This window comes from Callorhinus ursinus, unplaced genomic scaffold (assembly GCF_003265705.2).
Source record: "Callorhinus ursinus isolate GAN/ISIS: 27379988/994484 unplaced genomic scaffold, GSC_fseal_2.0 scaffold44, whole genome shotgun sequence".
NCBI classification, from domain to species: domain Eukaryota; kingdom Metazoa; phylum Chordata; class Mammalia; order Carnivora; family Otariidae; genus Callorhinus; species Callorhinus ursinus.
This window is the reverse complement of record NW_027397106.1, coordinates 10,296,783-10,313,254: the sequence shown is the minus strand read 5'-3', so window position 1 is coordinate 10,313,254 and position 16,472 is coordinate 10,296,783. Positions and strand designations below refer to the sequence as shown.

At 34.5% G+C, this 16,472-nt stretch overlaps 1 protein-coding gene across 7 annotated transcripts in view; it reads right to left on the bottom strand.

Moving 5' to 3' along the window:
- Positions 1-6,253: 6,253 nt before the first annotated feature.
- Positions 6,254-16,472, bottom strand: part of PUS7L (pseudouridine synthase 7 like) — a 28,264-nt gene continuing 18,045 nt past the window's right edge. For all 7 annotated transcript variants that reach the window (XM_073882103.1, XM_025883074.2, XM_025883072.2 and 4 more), the window contains 4 exons: positions 14,534-14,615; positions 12,899-13,179; positions 9,291-9,344; positions 6,254-8,258 (listed from right to left, as the gene is read on the bottom strand). In XM_073882103.1, coding sequence (XP_073738204.1) covers positions 7,932-8,258; positions 9,291-9,344; positions 12,899-13,179; positions 14,534-14,615 — 744 coding nt within the window. In that variant the 3' untranslated portion in view covers positions 6,254-7,931. The remainder of the gene's footprint in view (positions 8,259-9,290; positions 9,345-12,898; positions 13,180-14,533; positions 14,616-16,472) is intronic.

Here is a 16,472-nt window from a genome sequence, read left to right as displayed (position 1 = left end):
AGACTGGAGCAAAAATGAGATTTAAAAAAATACAGAGATATGGAGGACAAAGTATATCAAGTGTATCAAACTAATCATGAAGCTCTAATTTGTAGGACACACACTAGAGCAATCATCCTGTACTTAGTTTGGATGTTACAGCTGTTTTTATAATTTTAGTGACTATTATAGATACTATACCACACAATTCTAATTTACAGAAGACTAAAGTTGATCAATATATTTACCCTTTTTTACAGATAACACAACCACCTTAGATCATTAACTCCTTTTAGTTCCCTCCCAGACTCTGTTTTATTATTCTTTTGTCACCCAGAAGATATTAGAGACATTATCAATTTACAAAGTCAATTATTTGTTTATATTTTAACCACATATTTACCACTTTTCTTGTTCATCATTCATTCCTCCATTTTAGGCTTTTGATTTTGGATCCTTTACCCTCTCTCTGAAGTGTTTTTTGTTGCTTTTTTGTTTTTTGGGGGGGGGATTGGTTTGGAATCTCTTCTAGTGAGTCAGTACTCAGTTGCAAACTTTCTCATTATTTTAATATATTTCATCATTGCTCTGGAAAGTCAGCAATCACTCTATTCATTCCTTGAGAATAACCTTTCCCTGGCTGCTTTTCAGATTCTTCTTTTTATTATTGATGGCTTTCTCTTTACTTATACTGCTTGGGATTCACTGGACTTCTAAAACCCATATTTTGGTGTCCTACTAGTTTCAGAAAATTCTCAGCCATTACCTATTCAAATGTTGCCTCTACCTTATTCTTTCTCCTTTCTTTCAGATTCCAATTAAATGTATTTTAAAGTTTCTCTCTGTCCTCCATATCTCTGTATTTTTTTAAATCTCATTTTTGCTCCTTTCTGGGTTTCTTCTGAACTACTTTTTAGTTTACCAGTTTGCTTTTCAATATTGTGTAATGTTATTGAACTCATACAATGAGTTTTAAGTTTTGATTATTACAGTTTTCACTTCTAGAAAGTCTGTTGGTTCTTTTTCAAATATGCTAAATTGTGTTTTGCTTCTAGTTCCCTGCACATTTTCAAGCTTGTCTCTTACTTCTTTAAAAAGGATAAACATGAGATCCATGTCTAGAATTCTGAAGTCCTGCATATCTATTTATACTGTCTTTTGTTTCCATAACAAAAATAGCATAAAAACATGAAATATTTACAAACATATTTAACAAAGGCTTCTATGCCCTCATTCATGATGTCTTGCTTTCTTCTGTGATGTTCACTGTCTTTGAACACTTACTCAAAATCTGGGATAAGATGACTTCAAAAGAACACTTGTTTTGGCTTCTATGACATGACTGGAGTCACTGTCATTTAATTTCAAACCAAGTTCATGGCTTAAGGGTCTCTGGATTCTGTAAGAAAAAAGATCTGGTTTCCAGCTCTGGCTCCATGTTTTAACTTCCTCAAGTTTCTTAATTGCATGCAATCTCCATGTCTTCATCCATAAAACAAAAATAATAACAATACTTATTCTATAGGTATGTACTAATAAGTTGTAAAATGCTTAGCACATAGTGCTCAATTACTGACAGCTATTATCATTGTGTCATTTAAAGTGAGTCTTCCCGCAATTTGCCTTAATGTCATAAAGAATTAGAAATATACAGGTCAATTCAGAGATAGGCAGGAATTAAATATCTACTAGTTAAGCAGAGAACTGAGACATTTTACACTAGGAATCAGCAGAGCAAAGTAGTTATCATCATGGGCCTTGAAACTAAAGAGCTAGGTTAAACTCTCTTTGCAACTTAGAGTTAAGCTACTTAACCTCTTTAAGCCCTAGAAACTTCATTTGTAAAATGTGAATAGTTATACTGCTTGAGAGCTTGTTTTGAGCAATGAAATTCTATAATGCATTTAGTATTTAAATAAAAGGCAGACATTTTCTAGGTAGTAATGACAAAGATGAAACTATTCAAAGTATTTTGGCAATTCTGTAAAAGTGGAAAAGCAATCTAATGAGACCCAATTCTCCTAAACTTTCTGTGAGGGTAAAGAACTATTTTAGAACTTTCCTGAGATTATATGTAATATATATATTCACCAACTAAATTTACTAAGGTATGTTTGTGGTATTCATTCAGCATTTTTAACCTATTACATGTTAGACACTGATGGGTCCCTGAGGTATAAAGATTAATGCCTTTGAATAGTTAGTAGTAGATGAGCCAGATATTTAGTCAAATAAGTATAATGCAATGTGACTAAGGAGATAGCACCGACATAGACAAGTGTTATAAGAACACAGATTTCACAGACAAGATATTTAACATAAGCAGAAAAGACCTTCTGCTAACAGGAATGGGAGGCTGAGATGTATAACACAGGAAAACTTAATATATTTGGGAAAGAGCAGACGGAGCTAAAACAAAAAGTATGTTTTATGGAGTAAGTGGAAGATGACACTTGAAAGATAATCTGAAGTCATACTGTGCAGATATATATGTGCTATGTTTAGGGATTTGGACTTTTATTCCTTAGATCCTGAGAAGCCACTGAAATGCTTAATGGCCAAAACACAATGACAGGATCAGATTTCTACTTTTACAAGGTTAAATGACTAGTACACAGGATGGACTGCTTAGAATGAAGAATCGAGGCAGTCAGTTAGAAAGCTATCACAATAATCAAAACTAGAGAGAATATGTACACAAAAAACATAGTCATCAAATGCTTCACTATGAAATTAAAATTTTCTCTTTCAATGCCTTGGAAGAATGCTCTTTGAATTCAGAATAACTGCTTCTCAAATTTTCTAAAATCATTTCTAAATAGAAAAAGTGCTTTGTTACTATTCACATACCATAAAAATTTATTAGATTTACCTTAAGGTTAATATATTGAAAAAATGAACCTAAATTAGTTTCCTTTTGAAAATCAGATGTGAAAAAATCCATTGTACTATAACCTATTTTTTTAATAGAAATAGTCTTCATCTTCTCTTTTTAGAGAAGAACACGAGTCCTTTATGACTACCGGTGGGGGTGGGAACAATTATCAGCTAAGATTGAAACCCTATTGTAGTGAAAAGTTCAGAATCCTGACCTAACTAGTCTAAGAGAATGCCAGTAGGGCTCATCAGAAAAGGGTGACTTGGAATAAAAGCATAAAGAATTGAATCCCTAACCCTCTCCACTCCCCACCCCCATCCTGCTACTCAAACACCCTCAGTTAAGGAGTGACCAGTTCTTTGATCTCTTCCCTTTAAAAACAACTAAATAGCGCTTGTTTTGACTCCATAATTAAATTTCTTCCTTGTAATGGGGATTTCATTTCTATATTGGTAACTGAGTTGGGCATTTATTAAGAAAACTGATCATGAAAAAGACAATTTCACATATCTTATATTTTATAATATTTTCCAAGATACCTAAATTTAAATAATTTCATGGATATCCTGACTTCTTTCCATTAGTAAAATTTCTCTTTAATAAGACAGGGTCTATGTACACAAGCAGAGTAAATTAGCTCCTGTCTCACAGCAGCTGAGAAAAAGAACTGCCTAAGAAGATTAGAGTCATTTTCTTTACTTAAAGATATTCCTGACAACCCACACTGAAATTACACAAGATTAACTCCATTAACACCATTTCCCATTCTTTAAAGTAGTAGCTTTCCAGAAAGCAGCATTTAGACTGAATAGTTCAAAGCATATTTTAAGAGGAGATCTCAAAATGCTTAGAAATGCTAATATAAGTATCACTGAAGGATTCAGGATGAGGTGCTGAGAGGTCAAGTAACATATTACCGGCCATACAGTAAGCCATACGCAAAATGGAAAGATGCTGCTTGTTCTTTCTCTGAGCCATTTAGCCTGCATATCCTTTTTGCAGTTAACAAACATTTCAAATCAAATGTTATCTGAAAGGATATAAAACTGTTAATCCCTCAAAGGCAGAGATATTATCTGATTCATTTTTTTCTTTCCCCATAGTATCTTCTAGAGTGCCTTTAATTGAGGGGTACTGAAATATTTGTTGATTATTATGTCAGACATCTGGCATTGCTTGGTGGCCTATCAAAAATACGTAAAGCAGAAGGGCTCAAGAAAAATAGACTAAAACAATACCATAAGACCAAGCTATCTCTAAGACAGAACCCTCAAATCTGAAAGCAAAATCCATAGCACATGCACTAAAACTTTAAACTATCTGTATTAACTGCCATTAGTGCCATTAAAGCATATAATACATAAATTTCCTTCTGACGATATGCTGGCATGAGCCACCAGAATATTCTGAAAATAATGCCATCATAATCCAATTCCCTTACCTTACCTTCTCTGAGCCTTAAGTATTCTCCAGGGTGTTTTTATTTTATTTTATTTATTTATTTTTTAAGATTTTATTTATTTATTTGAGACAGAGACAGAGAGTGAGAGAGAACGAGAACATGAGGGGGATGAGGGGCAGAGAGAGAGAAGTAGACTCTCCGAGGAGCAGGGAGTCCAATGCCGGGCTCGATTTTGCAATCCGGGATCATGACCTGAGCCAAAGGCAGATGCTTAACCGACTGAGCCACCCAGGTGCCCCTTCTTCAAGGTTTTTAAGTGCAAAATTAATACACAAATATATTCTCACTTAAAAACCCAAACACTTCAGAGGTAAAGTGAGAAAAAAAAATGAGAAGTACTATTTTCCTCACTTCCATATCTTCCTCCAAGCTTTTTTTCTATCCTTACATTAATGCAAGAAAAGTTCACTGTTAACCTGGGGCTTCGTTTTCTTTTTGGTCTCCTAAAGGTAGTTCCCAGGTGGAAAATACTGAAAACACTGACCCAGATAGTTCTTAAAGATCTTAATTTGAATGAATTGCTCTTAGAAATAGTTATTTCCACTTACAAAAAAAATAAATAAATCTAAAAGTGTCCTGAATTATGATTACGCTAAGACAGAGTCAGATCAGATCTCAAGGGGAAGTCATTAACCAGTCCATTGTAAAACTTTCATCATATAGCACAGTAGCTGACACTGAGAATTTAGGTGCCGGACACTGTTGTCAGTGTTTCATGAGATTTTCTAAAAAAGGAGCAACTCTCTCACCCTTCTTTTTCAATATTAGTATTGTGCCGGGTACCATCTAAAATAACCTCCTGTGACTTGCAATAATTTTGCCTAACAATGTGATACAAGTCCCAAAGTATTCTGGAAAATATTCCAAAATGATTTGGGAATTTCCTGAAGGATCTCCTTTACTTTTATTTTGGTCTCAGAATCTCAAAAGGGAACCTTGTTTCTCTCAAGACATGCTCCAATATGCCTATTAATCAGTGGCAAGTAATACTGAGTTAGTGGAAATGAAAGTCGTTAACAAAAAAACCTGTTTTCAGAAGGCAAATATTAGGTAGATGAAAACAGTACTGATCTACGAAGCACAATCAAGTTCAGCCACATACTATCTTGATTGACCTTGGATAGGTCAGTAAACCACCCAGATATTTTCCCATCTGCAAAATCAGGGAAAATATTACCTACCTATAGGTTGGGTATATGGATTAAAATGAGAGAAGCAGAAGTGCTGGCACAACAAACAATAAATGTTACTTGAATTGAAACTCACATATGACTTTCAGTTTAGCCTAAGTCACAAACATCGAAGTGTTTTTAGCTTAGTAAAAAGACCTCAATTTGTTTTACCTTAGTAATCCTGAGGCTCAGTTTCAAAAACAACCTTGAAAATTAAAACTAATCCAAAGATTATCCTTCTGAAGGCCTGAAATGCCCAGGAAAAAACTGCAAAAACCTAGGTGATTGGTCATCATTCGGTCCAAAGTATATTCAAGGCCTTACACTGAAAAAAAAATTAACATGTCAAATATTACTGGCATATAAAATAATTTTCCACATCATCAGTATCTGAATACATCTTATGGTGACTTGAAATAAGGTTAGTGATTCTTTCCTTACATATGGCCGAAGTAGTAAATAAATAAATACGATATCTAAAATCATAGTGCCATCTACAGGCAAAGAAAATATCAATGACAGCACATTTTAATGCTTTCATATTTTCTAATTGCTACCCAACATTTAGGACATCTAGAATTGAATAATTTACATAATTCACTTTCTGATTACATTTGCATTATATTACATATAATAAATAAATATAATTTATTATATGAAATGGCATTTTTTCTAAATTTTTTAGTACTTAATATAGCATTTTATTTTCAATAAATATTAAGATGATAAAGGTAATTTTAAAAATCCAATGGTACTACAAAGTCCAATTTTTGTGTTCTGAGATTTATTATTAAAATACATAATGACAAAAAAGAAACTTATTTTCATGTTTTTTCTCTTCCTTCCAAACTTGCATCTGCAGATACTTATTTAACAATAACTAAGTAGCACGTACTTTTCTAAGCTGCTGTACATCTGTGAACTTGGTAAATCCTCACAATAATCCTATGAGGTAGGTACATTACCATTCTTATTTCATAGATGTTGAAACCAAAGCACACAAAACTTAAATAACTTGTCTAAGGCCACATGCTATGTGGCACAGCCAAGGTTCAAACTTGGGGAGTTTTTCCACAGTAACTATGCTTTTAATTACTATGCTAAAGTGCCTCTCTGTAAAAGCTGCATTCAGTGTGTATACTTCATTTGTAATATCTTTGCTCTAGGTTTGAAGGGCAACATTTTCTCACATACCTAAACTTTTATCATCATTTTTAATAACTACATATTTTGCCATCAAGTTGATATATCTCATCTTACTTACTTTAGTTGTCTAATGCTGGACTTTCAGACAATTATAATTTCTTTCATTTTATATAAAAATGTTACAATGAGCAAATTTTGCATTGCATATAGCTCTTTTCCTTCTTTTGAATTTTATTTCCTTATGCTACTATACCCAAAATAGTTTCACTGACTTGAGTATATAAAAATGCCACATTACTGACATGTAATTCTCCATACCACTTTTTAAATTTCATCATCATGTTATACTACCAAAAATGAAAGAATGTTAGATCTTCCTGATCAATATATACCATCCCTCCCAAATTTAACTGATTTAAAGTGGTTAAGGATGATTTATGATGTGGGACACTTAAATAAATATTTCAATTTTCAAATGGGCAAAATGTTTTCTTCCTCTAGCAACATAAAAGGTGGAGACAATCCTATTACTTGTTGCTTATGAGGTTGGTGCTGTCTTAATTCTTTAAGTAAGCCTCAAAAAGAATCAATAACATGCCCAAAGTCACTAGTAAGTGTCAGAGCTGGAGTCTGAGCCCAGGTCTGTCTGACTCTAAAATTTAAGTTTTAGATAAGAGGAAAAAATATCGCAAAAAGTCAAGAGGGTCAATGTATGTTGAGATAAAGAAACTGTATGAAAAATTTTCCTTCAATCTTCACTGAAGATAATTTATCTCATTAAGGGGTAAGCTACCCTGGGGTAGCTATCATAAATATAGGGATTGTATTTCCCTAATGTATTATTCTGATCAGTAATTTCAAAAACAGAAAAGAATGACAATAATTAACAAAATGCTTCATTTCTGTTTCTCTCCAACCATCTTACAATCTAGTTTCATCTACATTCTAAGCAAGGAACTAGAGGACATAAACATTACTCCAAACATGTTATCTTGCAGGATTATTTGTTTTGAATAGTCAAGAAAGATTATAAATTTTATAACACAGAATAAAGATCACTGAAACATTAGATGACAGAAAGAACATAGGCTTTGGGGTCTTGAATTCAGATGCTGCGCTTACTAGCTATATGTCCTCCAGAACATCAGCATCAAACTCCTACTTCACCAGGATGTTTAGTAATTACAGGAGATAGCAATTATAAGGCTCCTAGCACATGGCAGGTGCTCAAGAAATTTTAGCTCCCTTCCTTTTAAAGAGTGACATATATATGATTATACCAAGGGTAGTGGTTCTAAAAGTCATGCTTCATTATCTCCCTCAGACAGACTGTCGCATAACACGAAGCATCAAGATCGAAAGAGATCAAAAGAGATAAAGTTGCTTCATCAACGTGGGAACCTTCAGTTTTGACATCAGTTTCATGTTCTTCCATTAGTTGGTATGAGACATTACGGGGATGTTTCAATATCTGTCTATAGCATCCTGGAACATTGAGTTTCAGAGTTGGTACTTTAAACCTGCATGTCTGTAGTCCATCTCTGCTAAGTATTTCCTGGTACCACTGCCCAATTTTGTTCTTTGGGTACTGAATATTGTATCCAAGCACTGGAAGAACCACCTGTGCAGAAGAAGGGGGATAAAATTACATGAAACAGCCTTCAGAAAAATATATGATCATTATATCATTAAGATTTGGTATATAAGAAAATCACTGAGATATGATCCTTATGTCTCAGGATATAAACATTACAATCAGCCTAAAACATGCTATTGAACACTACACTACTTTATTTTAAATGCTGCCAGGCAAAGAAAAGAACTAAAATCAAGAAGGACTCGCAATAACCAAGGTAACAAACTCAAGTCAGATATTATTAGACAAACTATTATTAATGTAGAGGAGAGGAAACAACAGGTTTGGGACATTTAATTAGACAACAAAGATTTAATCTCAATGTAGTCATACAATCTTAAAAGCATATTGTTTCTATAACAGAAAGAATAACGCCTACTGCTCAATGATATAACTGGTATTTTGGTTGATAACTTTACATTCTTATTTAAAAACATGAGCGCGAACCAGTAGCAGCAAATACAGTGTTTTGCTCAGCTGCTTATGAGAAGACACTAGTTTGTAGGGCTTTCCTTCTTTGCTAATGATTTCTAGTCATTTTTCTTAAACACTACCAAAAGGTAGTCAGAAAAAGGAACAAAGTAAAAAATTCAAATACATACAACATGAATGGATTTCAAATTCATTATGCTAACTGAAAGAAGCCAGACATAAAAGACCACAAACTATATGATTCCATTTATTTGACATTCTTTCAAAGGCAAACGGGGCAGAAAATGGATGAGCCCCTCAGGAGCTGGGGCTAGGGGTGGGGGTTGAATAAAAAGGCGCACTGGGAAATTTTAGAGAGAAATGAAAATGTTCTTTATCTTGATTTTTGTGGTAGTCACAAGACTATGTTTATCAAAACTCTTAGAACTGTAAACTAAGAAGAGAGATATTTATTGCATATAAATTATACCTGAATTAAAAAGTGGTTAAGAGAAGAAGGTGGAGAAGAGAATGATCAACATTTTGTCTTTAGGACACAATATCTACATTTAGATCTAAGTGATACCAATTTTTAAACAAATTTACCTGATGTATTGCATATGTGTTAGCTGATTCCTCTTCTTCAGTCACTAGATGAACCTACATTTTAAAAACATGACAAAAATATGCATGATTCATTTCCTCAATTTTCCCTGTTATGTATAATTTGACTCCTGTGCTGAATAGACATATACCCAAAAAAGATTATTTTCACAATTTGCTTCTAGACTACATAAAAATTTAAACGATACTTCCTGCTTTAACCACTAATAACTGAAATTGAAACACAAAGAGAATGGTGGTAGCTTAGTACACCGAGGCAATACTTTCACCTCAACACCAGCAGCTTTTCCTAACTTACAAAATTGTTATGCTGAATCAAAAATCTGCCTCTGGGAAACCGCCGCCCCCCCCCCCCCCCCCCCCCCCCCCGTCACCAACAAGTATCGTAATACTCTCTGAGAAGTGGTGTTTCTCAAAACGTGTTTCATAGAACAGTAACAGGAGACAGGGGGAAAAAGAGGTGTATGTTAAGTGGGAGAAACGTTGCTACAGGACACTAGAGAATAAAAAAGTCTAATTTCTCCAGCACATGAAAGTTCAGGTATAAAGGCAGCTGTTATCATTAAACAAAGATGAACAGCATCCCCACCTTCCTAAGGCTTTCACCATATAATGTAGTGTCCAGATCCCCTCTAACTCTGCTGGCTTTGCCCTAAAGGCTGCACAGTCTAATCAATAATTATTGCCCCTCTTTTTTTGTTTTTCATTTTGGGTTTGTATGTTTGTTTATAGGTAAGTATGCCTTTTAGTTGCTGGACTCAGAAATGGATATAAAACTCTAGATGTGATCTGACCAAAAGCCATGGGATGAGGATCTCTCCTGCAACATCATTTCTAGCTTTCTTTCACAAACTCTTAAGTCTACTTACAATGATGCAATTTAAATAATTTATGAAAATACTGAAAAACATGGTCAAGTACATTAGACCATGTTTTGTGGTTAGAGAGCTCCCTCCAGGTTGATAACAATTGATTTTTTTAATTAACAAACATGCTTTTGGCATATGGCTATTCCTCAACTATGAATTCACCTAACCTTTTAATTGTCTGCCATATTTCTCTATCTTGTTCACAAAGAAATTATAAGAAATTCTACCCCAAGTGACTTGAAATAAAGGTATATCTATTAGCCTAGTAATCCTATCAAGAATCAGATTAGTTTCCTACAATTTTTAACTGTAGATGCACAACATTACATGCCCCATATACCATTTATTAGAAACTTTACTGTCTTTTTCATTTTCATATCTTAACATCTTGGGCCTGTAAGTCCTGCCTTTTCTACTCTTAGTGCTTACTAGTAAAGTATAAATGATTGGTCCTAAAATATATAAAGACTTTTTTTTCCTGATAGAAGAAAACTTAGCAGGATATGAAGGAGAAAATGTTCTCCTTTCTCTTACAGCTCCAAAAGAAAAACAGATACAGTTCTGACACAAAATTGTCCTTGCAAATGTTACTTTGAACAAAGAAGTCTTATAAGACATATATTTCAGAGATTATTACCATGTCTTGTCAAAGTAACCTTTAACTTCTGAAAATCTGAATTAGGAATGGCTAACTTACTAAATAATGTACAGCCCAGATAATATTTTAATGAACATATTTTCTGGAATGTGTGAAAAAAAACATGATTTTTCACTATTTATCAAAAGGGAATCACCAACATCTCTTCCATTCATGAAGTAAAATAAGACCTATAATACTAAAAAAAAAAAAAAACCTATAATGCTGCCAGATTTCTTTTTACAGTTTCAGATTTTGTCTCAGTTAAATGACCATTCTTAGTGATTTATGCTCCTCGTGATCACTTTCTTATCTAAATATTCATAAGGCACCCATTCAATGAAACAGCAAAGCAGAAACCTGTTGCTCTGACTTGCTCGGTCTTTACTCTCTTTTCTGATAGGCTCACCCTCATTTTCAGGGAGCTCCCCTCCCGGTTCTCAAACATAATTTGGGTGAGATGGTTCCAGGAAGGATCCTTTGGAACATAGGCTTAGCCAGTCACATACTCCAGTCCAAAATAATTGCTTTGGGCCTGGACATAGGCCCAAAAGCCAGGCCACTCCTAGCCAGAGAGACTTAATTCCATGGCCTTTATTCCATTGGGAAGAAAAGTTCTCTTCTCTACAAGCTGTAAGAAATAAGCTTAGAGATGCTCATAACCATCTTACCACCGAAAGAACAAGCCAGACTGAGAATGGCTCTAACAGAGGAAAACATAGTTGAAAGATGAAGAAAATAAGAGATAGACTAATTAGGAGACTGGATATAGCTGTGCCCAAATCAGTCAGAGTCTCAGTTAGGAGAGCCAATGAATTCCTGTCCACTTTTCCTTAAGTTGTTTTGAGGTAGATCTCCATTACTTAAAACCAAAACCAACCAACCAACCAAACAAAAACCTTAATTTATACATCCAGACTTCTACTATTAATTTAGATAAAGCTCCCTTTACGTAGAGTTCAGAGTCTATGTTTCTTCATTTTTTTGAAAAACTGGGCCATGTTCTCTCTCTAGATGCTGACACCTTTTCTGTACTCCATGATTTCTCTGGTAGAGATCAGTTTGGGCTAGGGTCTTTTAATTCTGCTACCTGTGTCACTTAATCGGGGTCTTGATTTTCATTTCTATAAAATGGAAGTTAAAAAGAAGGTCTCTAAAGTCCTTTTCTCATCTAAAGTTCAATGATGTTATGATATTATATATGAAAGCACTACTCAAATCCTTCCACTTTTATAACATCTTTGTAAGACTAACTTGAGATAATGTTCTCTTTGCATTATGTTATAATTTGTTCTTTTTGCATTATAATTTGTTCTTTTTGCATTATATTACAAAATAAATGTCTTTACTTGACTTATGGTATTCAGTTCCATTGTTTAAACTGTTGAAACCCACATAAATAAAAATACTAGTTGGATAGAGAGGAAATGGAAGAATCAACTTTTATAATATAAATTGTTAAGAGGAAAAAAGCAAGTTGTGAAATTGCAATCATAAAATCACATTTATATAAAAGAAATACACACAATATTACACACCTCATATACAATTACTATAAAAATTGTATTCTTTTTCGTATTTTAAGTTCTGAGCCTCTAAGCCCTTCCTTTTCTTTTCTCAGTGTTCGCTAACAGAATAAAAATACACTCTCCTATGGATATTTTTGTGAAAGCACAGAAAAGGTCTAGAAGGATACAGGCCAAAAAGCAGAGGTTGATTTCCTGAACACAGGGGAGGGAAAGACAATAAGAGTGGTGACAAGATGACAGCTTCATATGTAAACTTTTGATTTTTCACTTCTAATGATACTATTTTGTGCATTACTTCCGTAATTCTTTAAAACATAGTCTTTAAAGGAAAGTTTACTATCTTTGTACCTTTCACTTAATGCCACTGACTATTTTTATTTTACCATTTATAGACATGTGTTAAGCCTTAGCTAGCAGCACAGAAGCAGAAGATAAGCAAATACAAATAAAAAAATAAAACGTATGTTTAGTTCTAAATTGTTTCTCAAATAAAGGCTTCTGAAAATTAATGTTCCCAGTGTGGTTACTACTCTTGACAACTCTGATGATACTTACTTTACTATTTGTGAAATGTTCATCATCAACATCTTCATCCAAAGAGACCAGATCACCCTCTACTACTCTTGATCCATAGGTTGCAAATCTGTAAGATACTGCCTCATTCCAAATTTTGCTGCTATATGCATGAACGTAGAATATGCGCATTGAATGGGGAAAAGAAAACCATGCCTGGATACATCCCTCCTCCGTCATGCCAAAGCGGTGCAATGACTCCAACAGTGCTCTCTCGCGAACTTTGAATTCAGGCATCAATGAAAGTGTGCCTTTAGCATCCTCTGAAATAAAGAGAAAATCAGTGAGTCAACCACTTTCATTCACAGGCCAGTTATAAAGACCTTTATTATGCCTTCTAAATGAGAGGCAATGAACTGTGCTCTTATAAACTTGAATATGAAGATGACACTTAGCACCAACTATAAACTTAGCTACACCTGAAGAGTTTGTTTGTTTAGTAAAGATCATTAATCATATGGTCCATTCTCCATTCACTTTCCCTGCTTTATTTATTTTTATTTTTTTTTAAGATTTTGTTTACTTATTTGACAGAGAAAGAGAGCACAACCAGGGGGAGCAGTAGAAGGAGAGGGAGAAGCAGGCTCCCCGCTAAGCAAGGAGCCCGATGCAGGATTTGATCCCAGTACCCTGGGATCATGACCTGAGCCAAAGGTAGCCGCTTAACCAGCTGAGCCACCCAGGTGCCCCTCACTTTCCCTGCTTAAAAAAAAAAAAAATAGCAAAAAGCACATTAGTAATACCTACTTCAGAATGGAGATAAACTAATTTGCAATTATTCAGAGGATTTCTTAAAAAAAAACCACTAAATAAACCTCTGAGCCTACATATTTTTAAAGAGCTATTACAAACATTTACACAGAATCTTTTGAGTAAGAAAGGGTTGGATCCATCAAGCGCTAATAGGCCTTGCTAATGGGATGCTTTTTTAAAATTAAATGAACGAACTCTACTGCAAAGATGCTTATTCAGGTAGGAATCCTCATTTTAATAAATGTACCAGGTGTTTCTTATGCACACTCAAGTTTAGGAATCATTGCCACAAGGAAATTATATTCTTGGAACTCTAGATACAAACACATAAGTCATTTTGAGAGTCAAACCCATGTGGATTGACTCTAGAACCCACACTCATAACCACTTTTCTTTGGTGCTTCCCAGGAAGCATTCTGCATATAAACCATGATATTGACTAAAGTGTCAAAACTGACTGGCCTGAATGGGCAACTAAACCAAAAATAATGCACAAAGTATTGGATATAGCAAATAAACTTTTATATAATTTGTTTTTAAGTCTCCCCTAGTTGTAGTGTTATACTTCCATTGCTACCAGTGTAGAATTTGAAATTCTTATCTACTCTGAGAATTTAGACCAAGAAAAATTAAGAAGCTATTTCTCCCCTCACTCCTACCACCAAGAAGAGTTAAAACAGACAAAAGTCCTGGATATCTGGCCAAAACTGAGTGTCTTAGACATGTAATAAAATTATTAAATGTATAATATATTACAAGCTATTTCTTATCACATTTATGTAGCAATAAATGCCCTCCTGCTGACATAACATCTGTATTATGTATTTGCATGATGATGTATAGGATAAAGAAATTTTTAAATACCAGTTTGAAGAAAATATTTCTTTGCTCTATTTACAGGATCATCCAAATCTTCTGGTGTAAGAAATAATTTTACAGCCTCCACCTTTAAAAATCAAGCAAGCAAACATATGTTAAATGAAAATGACAAATTACTTACTTTTTTATATGTAATGGAATATTATGCAGTCATCAAAAGGAATGAAATCTTGCCATTTGCAACGATGTGGATAAAACTGGAAGGTATTATGCTGAGTGAAATAAGTCAATCAGAGAAAGACATGTATCATATGACCTCACTGATATGAGGAATTCTTAATCTCAGGAAACAAACTGGGGGTTGCTGGAGTGGTGGGGGGGAGGGATGGGGTGGCTGGGTGATAGACAATGGGGAGGGTATGTTCTATGGTGAGCACTGTGAATTGTGTAAGACTATTGAATCACCGACCTGTACCTCTGAAACAAATAATACATTATGTTAAAAAAAAAAAAAGATGGTAGGAAGGGAAAAATGAAGGAGGGGAAATCGGAGGGGGAGATGAACCATGAGAGACTACGGACTCTGAGAAACAAATTGAGGGTTCTAGAGGGGAGGGGGGTGAAGGGATGGGTTAGCCTGGTGATGGGTATTAAAGAGGGCACGTACTGAATGGAGTACTGGGTGTTATATGCAAACAATGAAGCATGGAACACTACATCAAAAACTAATGATGTAATGTATGGTGATTAACATAACATAATAAAAAAAAAGCTGTCGCAAAAAAAAAAAAAAGAAGTGATCAGTAATAACCAGTTATATTTTACTGTATTTAGTGTCAAGGTATTTTTTCTATAAATCCACACACATGTATACATTATTAAAAGACTCTTTTTTGTTTATATTGTTTGGGGTCTGCTTGTGTTATTAATATGATCTGAACATTTTCCAATAAGATAACCATTCTTCTACAATATTGTTTTTAATGGCTGCTGTACAATCCCAATACAGAGACACCCATCAATTATTGAAACCATTACCTATTGATAGTTATCAGAATTTTGCTATTAGATACAATGCTGAAGGGAGTATCTTGATGTATAAAATCTTTGTGTACATGCATAAATATTTCCTAAAAATAAATTCCTGGAATAAAACTGGAAAAAAAAAAGATATAAATACAAATTCTCCGGCATCATAAAAGAATAGGCACTTAACAAATGATATTTGACACTGCAATTTTATCTTCAAGCTTTCAAAAATTAAAGTGTTTTACTTGGAAATAGATCTGTACAAAGCAACCTCATACATAGGTTTAAAATATTATGGACTGGAAAAAGTGCCCATTATTTCCATAGTTCTACTTCTGTCATTCTTTACCTGTATCATCCAGCTTAGAATGCAAGTGTGAAGTAATGACATAAAATTCAGACTTGACCAACATATATAACAAAAGCAAGCATAGGGGAATCATGAACCACTAATTTCATTCCTGTTCTCAAGTCTTGGAATTGTCTGGTCTTTCAAATAATTGCCAAAATCTTTTTTTTTTAATTGCCAATTGGGGCACCTAGGTGGCTCAGTCAGTTAAGTGTCTGCCTTCAGCTCAGGTCATGATCTCAGGGTTATGGGATGGAGCCCTGAGTTGGGCTTTCTGCTCAGTGGGGACTCCGCTTCTCTCTCTGTGCTCTCCCTCTCTTTCTCTCAAATAAATAAATAAAATCTTAAAAAAAAAAAAGAGTCATGGTTGTTGGAATTTTCATTCGGCACCTGGGTGGCTCAGTCGGTTAAGTGCCTGCCTTCGGCTTAGGTCACAATCTTGGGGTCCTGTTATCATATGACCCCACTGATATGAGGAATTCTTAATCTCAGGAAACAAACTGAGGGTTGCTGGAGTGGGGGGGTTGGGAGGGATGGGGTGGCTGGGTGATAGATATTGGGGAGGGTATGTGCTTTTGTGAGCGCTGTGAATTGTGCAAGACTGTT